This window comes from Lepidochelys kempii, chromosome 6, assembly GCF_965140265.1.
Source record: "Lepidochelys kempii isolate rLepKem1 chromosome 6, rLepKem1.hap2, whole genome shotgun sequence".
Classification (NCBI taxonomy): domain Eukaryota; kingdom Metazoa; phylum Chordata; order Testudines; family Cheloniidae; genus Lepidochelys; species Lepidochelys kempii.
In genome coordinates, this window is record NC_133261.1 from 2,886,106 (window position 1) to 2,898,291 (window position 12,186).

The 12,186-nt window shown below is 45.0% G+C and overlaps 2 protein-coding genes across 2 annotated transcripts in view; one reads left to right on the forward strand and one right to left on the reverse strand.

The window, feature by feature from the left end:
• Positions 1-6,895, reverse strand: part of LOC140912418 (up-regulator of cell proliferation-like) — a 70,501-nt gene extending 63,606 nt beyond the window's left edge. Inside the window, exons 1-2 of the mRNA XM_073346772.1 lie at positions 6,784-6,895; positions 6,393-6,464 (exon numbers count right to left, since the gene is read on the reverse strand). Of these exons, the coding sequence (XP_073202873.1) occupies positions 6,393-6,464; positions 6,784-6,895 (184 nt within the window). The remainder of the gene's footprint in view (positions 1-6,392; positions 6,465-6,783) is intronic.
• Positions 6,896-6,901: 6 nt separating this feature from the next.
• LOC140912430 (up-regulator of cell proliferation-like) lies at positions 6,902-8,878 on the forward strand. Its single transcript, XM_073346822.1, has one exon. It carries the CDS (start codon positions 6,902-6,904, stop codon positions 8,876-8,878), a length of 1,977 nt encoding a protein of 658 aa, XP_073202923.1.
• The last annotated feature ends 3,308 nt before the right edge of the window (positions 8,879-12,186 follow it).

A 12,186-nucleotide genomic window follows, 5' to 3' on the forward strand; every position in this document is an offset into this window, starting at 1 on the left:
CAACCCTGTAAGCCGTGTCGTCAGTCACCCCTCCCTCCGTCAGAGCAACGGCAGACAATCGTTCCGCGCCTTTTTTCTGTGCGGACGCCATACCAAGGCAAGCATGGAGGCCGCTCAGCTCACTTTGGCAATTAGGAGCACATTAAACACCACACGCATTATCCAGCAGTATATGCAGCACCAGAACCTGGCAAAGCGATACCGGGCGAGGAGGTGACGTCAGCGCGGTCACGTGAGTGATCAGGACATGGACACAGATTTCTCTGAAAGCATGGGCCCTGCCAATGCATGCATCATGGTGCTAATGGGGCAGGTTCATGCTGTGGAACGCCGATTCTGGGCTCGGGAAACAAGCACAGACTGGTGGGACCGCATAGTGTTGCAGGTCTGGGACGATTCCCAGTGGCTGCAAAACTTTCGCATGCGTAAGGGCACTTTCATGGAACTTTGTGACTTGCTTTCCCCTGCCCTGAGGCGCATGAATACCAAGATGAGAGCAGCCCTCACAGTTGAGAAGCGAGTGGCGATAGCCCTGTGGAAGCTTGCAACGCCAGACAGCTACCGGTCAGTTGGGAATCAATTTGGAGTGGGCAAATCTACTGTGGGGGCTGCTGTGATGCAAGTAGCCCACGCAATCAAAGATCTGCTGATATCAAGGGTAGTGACCCTGGGAAATGTGCAGGTCATAGTGGATGGCTTTGCTGCAATGGGATTCCCTAACTGTGGTGGGGCTATAGACGGAACCCATATCCCTATCTTGGTACCGGAGCACCAAGCCGCCGAGTACATAAACCGCAAGGGGTCCTTTTCGATAGTGCTGCAAGCTCTGGTGGATCACAAGGGACGTTTCACCAACATCAACGTGGGATGGCCGGGAAAGGTGCATGATGCTCGCATCTTCAGGAAGTCTGGTCTGTTTCAAAAGCTGCAGGAAGGGACTTTATTCCCAGACCAGAAAATAACTGTTGGGGTTGTTGAAATGCCTATAGTTATCCTTGGGGACCCAGCCTACCCCTTAATGCCATGGCTCATGAAGCCGTACACAGGCAGCCTGGACAGTAGTCAGGAGCTGTTCAACTACAGGCTGAGCAAGTGCAGAATGGTGGTAGAATGTGCATTTGGACGTTTAAAAGCGCGCTGGCGCAGTTTACTGACTCGCTTAGACCTCAGTGAAACCAATATTCCCACTGTTATTACTGCTTGCTGTGTGCTCCACAATATCTGTGAGAGTAAGGGGGAGACGTTTATGGCGGGGTGGAAGGTTGAGGCAAATCACCTGGCTGCTGGTTACGCTCAGCCAGACACCAGGGCGGTTAGAAGAGCACAGGAGGGCGCGGTACGCATCAGAGAAGCTTTGAAAACCAGTTTCATGACTGGCCAGGCTACGGTGTGAAAGTTCTGTTTGTTTCTCCTTGATGAAACCCCCCGCCCCTTGGTTCACTCTACTTCCCTGTAAGCTAACCACCCGCCCCTCCTCCCTTCAATCACCGCTTGCAGAGGCAATAAAGTCATTGTTGCTTCACATTCATGCATTCTTTATTCATTCATCACACAAATAGGGGGATGACTACCAAGGTAGCCCAGGAGGGGTGGTGGAGGAGGGAAGGAAAATGCCGCACAGCACTTTAAGCACAACACTTTAAAAGTTTACAACTTTAAAATTTATTGAATGACAGCCTTCTTTTTTTTGGGCAATCCTCTGTGGTGGAGAGGCTGGTTGGCCGGAGGCCCCCCCACCGCGTTCTTGGGCGTCTGGGTGTGGAGGCTATGGAACTTGGGGAGGAGGGCGGTTGGTTACAGAGGGGCTGCAGTGGCAGTCTGTGCTCCAGCTGCCTTTGCTGCAGCTCAACCATACACTGGAGCATACTGGTTTGGTCCTGCAGCAGCCTCAGCATTGAATCCTGCCTCCTCTGATCACGCTGCCGCCACATTTGAGCTTCAGCCCTGTCTTCAGCCCGCCACTTACTCTCTTCAGCCCGCCACTTACTCTCTTCAGCCCGCCACCTCTCCTCCCGGTCATTTTGTGCTTTCCTGCACTCTGACATTATTTGCCTCCACGCATTCGTCTGTGCTCTGTCGTGTGGGAGGACAGCATGAGCTCGGAGAACATTTCATTGCGAGTGCGTTTTTTTTTCTTTCTAAGCTTCACTAGCCTCTGGGAAGGAGAAGATCCTGTGATCATTGAAACACATGCAGCTGGTGGAGAAAAAAAAAGGGACAGCGGTATTTAAAAAGACACATTTTATAAAACAGTGGCTACACTCTTTCAGGGTAAACCTTGCTGTTAACATTACATACATAGCACATGTGCTTTCGTTACAAGGTCGCATTTTGCCTCCTCCCACCGCGTGACTACCCCCTCAACCTTCCCCCCTCCCTGTGGCTAACAGCGGGGAACATTTCTGTTTAGTCACAGGCAAACAGCCCAGCAGGAATGGGCTCCTCTGAGTGTCCCCTGAAGAAAAGCACTCTATTTCAACCAGGTGACCATGAATTATATCTCACTCTCCTGAGGATAACACAGAGAGATAAAGAACGGATGTTGTTTGAATTCCAGCAAACATACACTGCAATGCTTTGTTCTACAATGATTCCCGAGTACGTGTTACTGGCCTGGAGTGGTAAAGTGTCCTACCATGAAGGACGCAATAAGGCTGCCCTCCCCAGAAACCTTTTGCAAAGGCTTTAGGACTACATCTAGGAGAACCGCAAATGCCAGGGCAAAGTAATCCTTTCACATGCTTGCTTTTAAACCATGTATAGTATTTTAAAAGGTACACTCACCAGAGGTCCCTTCTCCGCCTGCTAGGTCCAGGAGGCAGCCTTGGGTGGGTTCGGGGGGTACTGGCTCCAGGTCTAGGGTGAGAAACAGTTCCTGGCTGTCAGGAAAACCGGTTTCTCCACTTGCTTGCTGTGAGCTATCTACAACCTCCTCCTCCTCCTCATCTTCTTCGTCCCCAAAACCTGCTTTCGTATTGCCTCCATCTCCATTGAAGGAGTCAAACAACACGGCTGGGGTAGTGGTGGCTGAACCCCCTAAAATGGCATGCAGCTCATCATAGAAGCGGCATGTTTGGGGCTCTGACCCAGAGCGGCTGTTCGCCTCTCTGGTTTTCTGGTAGGCTTGCCTCAGCTCCTTCAGTTTCACGCGGCACTGCTTCGGGTCCCTGTTATGGCCTCTGTCCTTCATGCCCTGGGAGATTTTCACAAAGGTTTTGGCATTTCGAAAACTGGAACGGAGTTCTGATAGCACGGATTCCTCTCCCCAAACAGCGATCAGATCCCGTACCTCCCGTTCGGTCCATGCTGGAGCTCTTTTGCGATTCTGGGACTCCATCATGGTCACCTGTGCTGATGAGCTCTGCATGGTCACCTGCAGCTTGCCATGCTGGCAAAACAGGAAATGAGATTCAAAAGTTCGTGGTTCTTTTCCTGTCTACTTGGCCAGTGCATCTGAGTTGAGAGTGCTGTCCAGAGCGGTCATAATGGAGCACTCTGGGATAGCTCCCGGAGGCCAATACCATCGAATTGTGTCCACAGTACCCCAAATTCGAGCCGGCAACGTCGATTTAAGCGCTAATCCACTTGTCAGGGGTGGAGTAAGGAAATTGATTTTAAGAGCCCTTTAAGTCGAAATAAAGGGCTTCATTGTGTGGACGGGTGCAGGTTTACATCGATTTAACGCTGCTAAATTCGACCTAAAGTCCTAGTGTAGACCAGGGCATAGAATCATAGAATATCAGGGTTGGAAGGGACCTCAGGAGGTCATCTAGTCCAACCCCCTGCTCAAAGCAGGACAAATCCCCAATTTTTGCCCCGATCCCTAAGGATTGAACTCACAAACCTGGGTTTAGCAGGCCAATGCTCAAACCGCTGAGCTATCCCTGACCTTGATTTGGCCAAGGTCATAGAGGGAGTCTGTGGCAGAGCAGGAAAATGACTCCAGGTCTCCCAAATCTCAGGCTCATGTCTTAACCCCTTCACCATCTCCAAAAGCTGAATTCTGTATTATTCCTTGTATTAAGGATGTGATTACAGTTTGAAAAACACAAACAATTCTGTGAATAATTGTTCACATTTTTAAATGAATTCACTTTATCTGTGTTTATATCCTCTTTGTGTTTGCCTTCTGTAAACATTTGTGTGATAGTTTTACTATCACCAATGGTCACAGGAAGTGACTTTTAAGTTCAATCATTTGGATACTCATGGGAAGCATATTTTATATGAACCATTGCCCCGAAAGCTGATTATAAAAATTATGCTAATCAAATCAGGGAAATGATACAATACTGTGTGACTTATGAAGTCAGACAATCACAACTAAACACAGCTTGAATAGCAATCCAGATGGCAAACTAAATTAATTAAAAGATATTGGAAGATATGCTTTAGTCAAACTCAAGTCATTGGGCTCAATACAGGAGTAGAGTGTGTGGTGGGGAATAACTGATTTTATGCTCACTGACAATTGCAAAAAAGAAAATTCATTTCAGGTCAAAGGAAATGTTCTGTTCCTTTTTTTAAAATTTTAAATAAAATCGAAGGAAATTTCAAAAGGAAACATTGTTTTGAATCAAAAACATCTAAACAAAATGTTTTGACTTTTTAATATTTTTTTCCTGAAAGAAACAATTTGGCAAGCTGACATGAATTTGCAAAATGTTTTGAAGTCACCAAATATTCATTTTTTTGTCAAAAAAAGTTTCAGCCTGCTCTGTACAGAGGTAAGTGGGTGACACTCTCTGGCCTGTGCTGTAGAAGAGGTCAGGTTGGATGATCTAATGGTCCCTTCTGACCTTAAACTCTATGAACAATGAAAAAAATTCTGAACAACAAAGAAAATTTGAGAAAAATCACCCTATGCTTATAGATAGTCTGCAATGGAAAAGACTAATCAAATGGATGATTAGTTTTGAATTATCCATTCAGTTCTGGATGGAAGATAGAGAATGTCTAGAGCTATGTAGCACTAGTTCCATAAAGCTTACAACTATATTCTTGATTTCAGATGTGTGTGAATATATACATTATGAGGAGGTCCTCTTGCAATCTGACCCACCAGGTAAATACCCTGAAGATTAATTCAATATAGTTTATTGGCTGTTACTGTCTATCACCATTCCTACTGCAACAATGCTAAAACAAAATCAATTTAGCTGACATTTTACAAGCATTGTCTTATACCACAGTAGATTTTTTCTTTAACTCTGTGAGCCAGTAGAAGGGAACTAAGAGCGACACAATGTTAGCATGGGTTAGACATGACTGTGACATTTTCCAAAAAGGGACATCCAAAGCTACATATTGGGTAAGCGGTGTCCCTGGTCAGGTATTCCTTTAGTTCAACTGAATATCTTTATTTATATACAGTGTGCCCCTTTTGCCTCCCTATTGTAAGAGAGATAACCCCAGAAAAATGCAATGAGAAATTTAAAAAAATTCAAGAAATATGTACACCCCCCCCTGTAGTACTTCACTTTCATGGCAAAGTGCTGTGCATTGTGAGATGGCATAGTGCAAATCGACTAACCTAACACTGCCACAGATCCTTCAATGCTCTTTCTTTGCTACAACTAAGCTAGCCTAAAGAGCAGTAGTGGTCTGGTCTGCATAACGTCTATTAATTATTTATATTACCATAGCCAAAAAACACAAAATAAAAGACAGTCCCTGCCCCAAAGAGTTTATAATCTAAGTCTAATGAGACAAGAGGTGGACACAGAAAGACAGAGAGGGGACCCCAATGAAACCATAAGTCAAAGAGATCCATTCTTACTCAACAGACCTGTGAGTGTGAGTGAGATAGCTGCTGGCTTCTTGATTTTTTTACTCCCTTAGCTATGGGAGACAGAAATAAGTAGGCACGAGCCAGAATAAAATCGAACACAATTGTTTGCTAAATTCCATTTAAAGGAAATGGGGGCTGCATAGGTACCACAAAGGACAGAATTTAGTCTGTAGAACTTTTATTACCAGTGGAGAAGCAGAGGAAGAAAATAAACAAGCGTTCATCCCAGAGCCCAGGCTGAGTTTTTAGCACAGGCATTTAGAAAATCCATTGTTTCATTTGATTATAGGGTACAATAAAAGTGCAATCCACACTGTCCCTTTCAAACAGTGTCTTCACATAGTGAGATCAGCCTCAAGGTATGCACCAGAGATACGCTTCAAGAGTTGAAGAACAACATTAGAAAAAAGAAAGTTATAGAGCAAGAGCAAAAGGAGCATTTTTAATAATGTATCTCCTTTTCTTTTTTCAGCAAAACGGACACCACTTCAGGAACTCCTAGAAAGGATGAAAATGGAGAAATATAGCAAGAGAAAGCTCACCATAAACCACATCCTGGAAAGTTTCAAAGACCAGACACCTCATGCATTAGAAGATTTACCTCGGAATTTTCTGAGAAAGGTCATGGCTCTGAATGGGACAGCCAGAAGCACAACCATAATGCCCAGCACATCTGAGGAACAAGGAAGCAATCAAGAAAAGAAACAGGGTATCGATGAAACAATTTTCTCTCACAGTGACCCTGACACTACTGATTCTCTGCACCCCCTTGATGTTATTTGTGCTGTTCTGCTTTGCTCAGACAGTTTCCTACATCAGGAGATCCTATCCAGAATGTCCATGTGCCAGTTTTCCCTCCCTCTACTGTTACCAGCCATCAACAACCCCAAGGGCACCCTACTGCTGTGGGCCATGAGGAACATTGTGAGGAAGTGGAGGCCTCACTCCCTGGCAGAGAGCAGAGGGTTCAGGGAGGAGAGTCTGGTGCTCACCAAAATGCCAACCATTTCCTTTGTGCGGTTGGGGAGCTGCAACTTCTCCAAGTCCAAACTCCTCAATATGCTTCTTAGTTCCTCCCAACAGCACCACGACTTCTTTATCCATCGGGACATGGAGTCTGGGAATGTCCCTCGGGAAATTGCAGATGGGCTGGTCGAGATATCCTGGTATTTCCCTGGTGGAAGGCAGAATTTGGATCTTTTCCCAGAGCCCATTGCGATTACAAACCTGCATGGAGACATTGAGTCACACTGGCTGCAGTTTCACTTTTTAACAGAGATCTCCTCAGCAGTGTTCATAATTACTGAGAGCATCAATGAGAGAGAATACGAGCTGTTATCATCTCTGCAGCAATCAAGAGCTAAATTCTACTTCATCCTTAATCCTCCAGATGAGAAATGTACTGAAATTCTACAACCTCTTAGAAACTTAGCCCCACTGCTGAAGTTCAACAAATCACACCTATTGGTAAAAAATGGTGCCCCAAATAAGGCAGAATTTGTGAAAAAGGTGCAATCCACCATAAGAAGCATAATGAACTCCACTCACAAGAGAGTGAATGTGGAAGAAATGGCCATGACAGCACGTAACATAGGAATCCAAGTAGATGAGGATTGTGAGGAATGTCAGAGGGCAAAAGAGTGGACTGAAGAAATCACTGGGGAAATAGAAGATATTGCAAAGTACAAGAGGAAAATGCTCAGACTCCAGGGGAAACTCTGGAAAGATTTAGCTGAAGTGGAGAAACAGCTGTACGGAGTGAAAGGGCAAAATGGCAACCCTGTGGAGATCGATAAATCTAAACTGAAAGAGAAATGGTTGGAGCTACGTACAGAGCAGAATAAATGTGATTTTACTAGTGGCCTAACTAAATTTACTGAAGGAATTGGGCATCAAGATGCAATGGGGAAACATTACTTCCTGAAGTGGTTTAAATTGAATCTGGATTGCATTGCTAGGGAAAATCTTTCTAAATTGCAAGATGAATATGAGAGGACATGTGATCCCATATTATTAGCAGAACTAGATGAATCACTCTCTGCCAGTTCCTTAGGGGTGGAGCATTTTATGCTTGAGTTGGGACAGTTTTATGAAGCTGAATGCTCAATGGTCAAGGAAGGCAAAATGCTAGAAAGCCAAAGAAAATTCAGCCAGTTTCCAGACATTGCGGCTGACCTGATGTTGGAAGGGTTTCCCATGGAGCTGCTCAATGGGGATGCATCCAACATCCCACTGCAGTGGGTTACAGATGTATTGACTCATCTCCATACCAAGTTGGGGGGAAAGTCCAAAATGCTGGTTCTAGCGGTGCTAGGAGTGCAGAGCACTGGGAAATCCACCCTCCTCAACACCATGTTTGGCCTGCAGCTTGCAGTGAGCAGTGGCCGATGTACACAAGGAGCCTTCATGTCACTCATTAAAGTTACAGGAAACTTAAAGGAGGATCTTCATTGTGATTTCATCCTGGTTATAGACACACAAGGTTTGAAAGCCCCTCAACTGGCCCAAATGGAGAATAATTATGAACGTGACAATGAGCTGGCCACACTGGTGATTGGGTTAAGTGACATAACAATCATTAACATTGCCATGAAAAATGCAACAGAAATGCATGGTATTCTGCAAATTGTGATTCACTCATTTCTCAAAATGGAGGAAATTGGGCAGAAGCCCACCTTCCAATTTGTGCATCATAACATCAATGATGTGTCTGCAGAAGAACAAAACACGAGCAACAGGAAATATCTTGTGGAACAGCTGAATGAAATGACCAAACTTGCAGCAAAGAAAGAAAAAGGATCCAGAGAAGTGGCATTTTCTGACATCATGGACTATGTTCCAGAAAAGCATAATTGGTACATTCCCAGCGTGTGGCATGGAGTCCCTCCCATGGCTCAAGTGAATATAGGATACAGTGAGAGTGTGTGCGAACTGAAGAAATTCTTGGTTGATCATATGAGAAACCGTTCACTTAACACGGCTCCCAAAGACATTCCCCAGTTTAATGGATGGATGACAAAGCTGTGGTACTTTGTGAAATATGGAAAATCCCCTTTAACCAAGAATTTTGTAACTGAATTCCTATAATCAACTATGAATGATTCTGAGTAGGAATGGGACATTCCAATTGGATGCATTTTAATGTTTTAAACACTTACCATTTTTATTCCATTTGTTGGCAATCATACTCTTGAATTTTTATACTTTGAGGGAAATTCTTCCTGTATGTTTGTCCCATGCTTATGGAAAAGAGTAACTTTGAAGCCTTTTGCTGTAGATTATGATGCTATCCTTATATTCATTCTATAATCACATCTCGTCAGTTTCTTTTATGAAACATCTCAAAAATACATGCCTCTCTAAAATCACAGGGTAAAATCTTGGCTCCACTGAAGTCAATGCCCCAAAGAACCTATGATCTGTAGAAGACTAGACAAATAACCATAAGATAGGACACAGGATAACAATTCAGGAGATGAATTGCGGAAAGAAAGGCAGGGTTTGACGTAGGACAGATTGCTGGGAGTGAAATATGTTTGAAAGATAATTTGCAGAAGAGAGAAGGTGCCAGGTGGAAGAGGACAGCATGTGGGTCCCAGACATAGGGCTGAGTGTGAGAGAAGACAAACAGCCAGGAATAGGAAAAGGACACAAAGGGCTGGGAAGAATGTGGAGTGAGATGGGGCATGGGGAAGAAATGAGACTGGGGCGAGAGATGAAGGTGAGGAGCTTGAATTTAATAAGATCCATACTATCTTAGTATGAATATCATATGGAAATTGTAACCATCTCCAGGTAGGGTCTTTTGTGGGGTCTCTGCTTCTCCTGACTGGCCCTCCTTAGTTTGCTCTCGGTCAGGGCAGTTCTTGGACCCTCACCTCTAATTAAGTCTAGCAGTCTGCTTCAGTCTCTTGGCTGCGTTCATGCAGGCAGCCTGATACAGAGGTATTGCCCCTTCACTGTCCCAGGCCTTTCTCTCCCCTTTATAGCAGGCCTTGTTTCCTCTATTAGCTGCAGATATGATTGCCTGCCTCCATGACTGGCAGCGGCATGGGGGTGTGATCTAGCTGCTTGCTTGTAATCAGGAGAGGCTCTCCTTCCGCCTCTGTCTATGCTCAGTATGGGTTTTGTAGACCCCACTACAACAAGATAGAGAAACCATTGCATAACTACGAGAAAAATATTGCTCTTGTATTTTTATTCTCTTCTACTGTGTAAGCATTTGTACACATGTACAATTTAATTATTCTGTTAAGTATAATTTTAAACATTGTAAACAATAATGTTAAAATAAGTTGTAAGAGAAAGAGAGACAAATCAGGTGCGAGCTGCTAAACCTTGAATCTTCCTTTCCTGCAATTTAAGGTACTTTCATTTGCTGTGTAGATGTGTGATTGGAGCATGGGTACGTATAGCTGTGCTAGTTTTAATCTAGTTAGCACTGGTAATGATAGTAGTCATGAAGATGTGGTGTCATGGATGTCAGTGTAGGCTACCAACCTGGGTATGTCCCAGTGGCCTTGTACTGGGGCAGTAAGCTGTGCTGAAGCCCGTGCTACCACATCTTCACTACATTGTTATTATGCTTACGCACACTACAATCACACTTTCATTTGCTGTGTAGAAATAACTTTAAATTGTTGCTTGAGAACCTAAATCTGCATCCCTTTTCTCCTCTGGAGACGATAGAAGTTCTGTGTGCATAAGGAGTGCAGAATTGTGCCAGGGGTGAGAATGTTGTGTTGATAATAATCTTTGATAATTACCGAATTAAATCTTTATTGTCCTAAAATAAAACATAGGGCGATTCTCTTCTCACACCATTTTCATGCTAGTGTAATTCTACTGACTCCATTGAAATTACTCCTGATTTCTGCCACTGTGAGAAGAGAATTGGATCCAAAACGGGGAGACAATGTTATGTGCATGATTGGAACTCTAGTAATAAAGTGCCAGATCCATAAAGGGATTTAGGTACTTAAATCTAGGCTTTAAATATCTATGTCCCAATTTTAGACATCACTGCAATACACAACTCCACCTCGCCCCCAGGCTGCCTAACCCCCTAGGTGTGTAACCTCACTTAGTGCCTAATTTGTTTCTGTAAAAGATTCCTAGGTGCCTAAATCTCTGCCTCTGGGCATGAGCACTGCCAGAGGCGGATTAGGGGTTTGTGGGGCCCTGGGTCAGAGCTAGTGGGGGACCCTCCCCACCCCTTCCTCCTGCAGTCTGTCCCCCCACCCTGGCACTCCTGGTGAGGAGGGGGGTTGGGACATGGGGGCTTGCCCTGCTCAGCCCTACCCTGCTCCCCAGCAGGAGCACCAGGTGGCTGGAGCAGGTTGGGGCTCTGGGGCACCCATTTTTCCTGGGGCTCCCCAGTTGGCCGGGGCTCTTGGGCACAGGCCCCATTGCCCAGTGGCTAATCCAGCACTGGCACTGCTGCCTCACTTGAGGCACCCGGATGCCTATCTCATGCCTAAACCCCAGCACGATTCTCAAACCAGGTGGAGATATTCATTGTCCCACCTACGTTGCCTTTGGGGCCTGATCCAATCAGGCAGGTGTGCTCAGACCTCAGAGCCGTGGGGGACTGTCTGAGTCAGGGATAGTGAAGAGGCGGATCATGGGCCAAATCTGGACCACCAGATGCTTTTGAACAGACCCTGAAATCTTATTTACTTATTATTGTTATTATTGGTTTCAGAGTAGCAGCCGTGTTAGACTGTATTCGCAAAAAGAAAAGGAGGACTTGTGGCACCTTAGAGACTAACCAATTTGTTTGAGCATAAGCATCCGATGAAGTGAGCTGTAGCTCACGAAAGCTCATGCTCAAATAAATTGGTTAGTCTCTAAGGTGCCACAAGTCCTCCTTTTCTTTTTGTTATTATTGTTTTTTATTATTTTCTCTGGAGTTTGGACCTTGACCAAGAAATTTCTACCTTGACAAAAAGTACTTGACTACCCTGGGTTTAAGTCACAGCAGCCCCCATTGGCTGACCTATGGGCTGTAGCTCTGCCTGGAATCTCTGCAGCAGCATGTGCTGTGCTCACACCCCACAGTCTTCCCTGTATTCCTCCAGCCCTGTATGGAGGGGCCTGCGACAAGGTCCTAAGGAAACAGCTTTATGGATGTCTGCCACCATGCCTGCACCAGGAGAATCCTCCTGCAGACAGATATGGAGCTGTTAGGGTTCCCATATGCCACGCTGGGCCCTTTTACCTAAAATAAAGGGGCCAGAGCAGGGTGAGGTTCTCACCCAGTGACGTTTTTTTAAAAGTAAGTTTCTACGAGCCCTGTTTTATGCAGAAAGACTTTTAAATGTAACAGATGACAACCAATCACTGGGACTGAAATGCTGTTACTGTGATTATGCCCAAATATCATGGGTTATCCA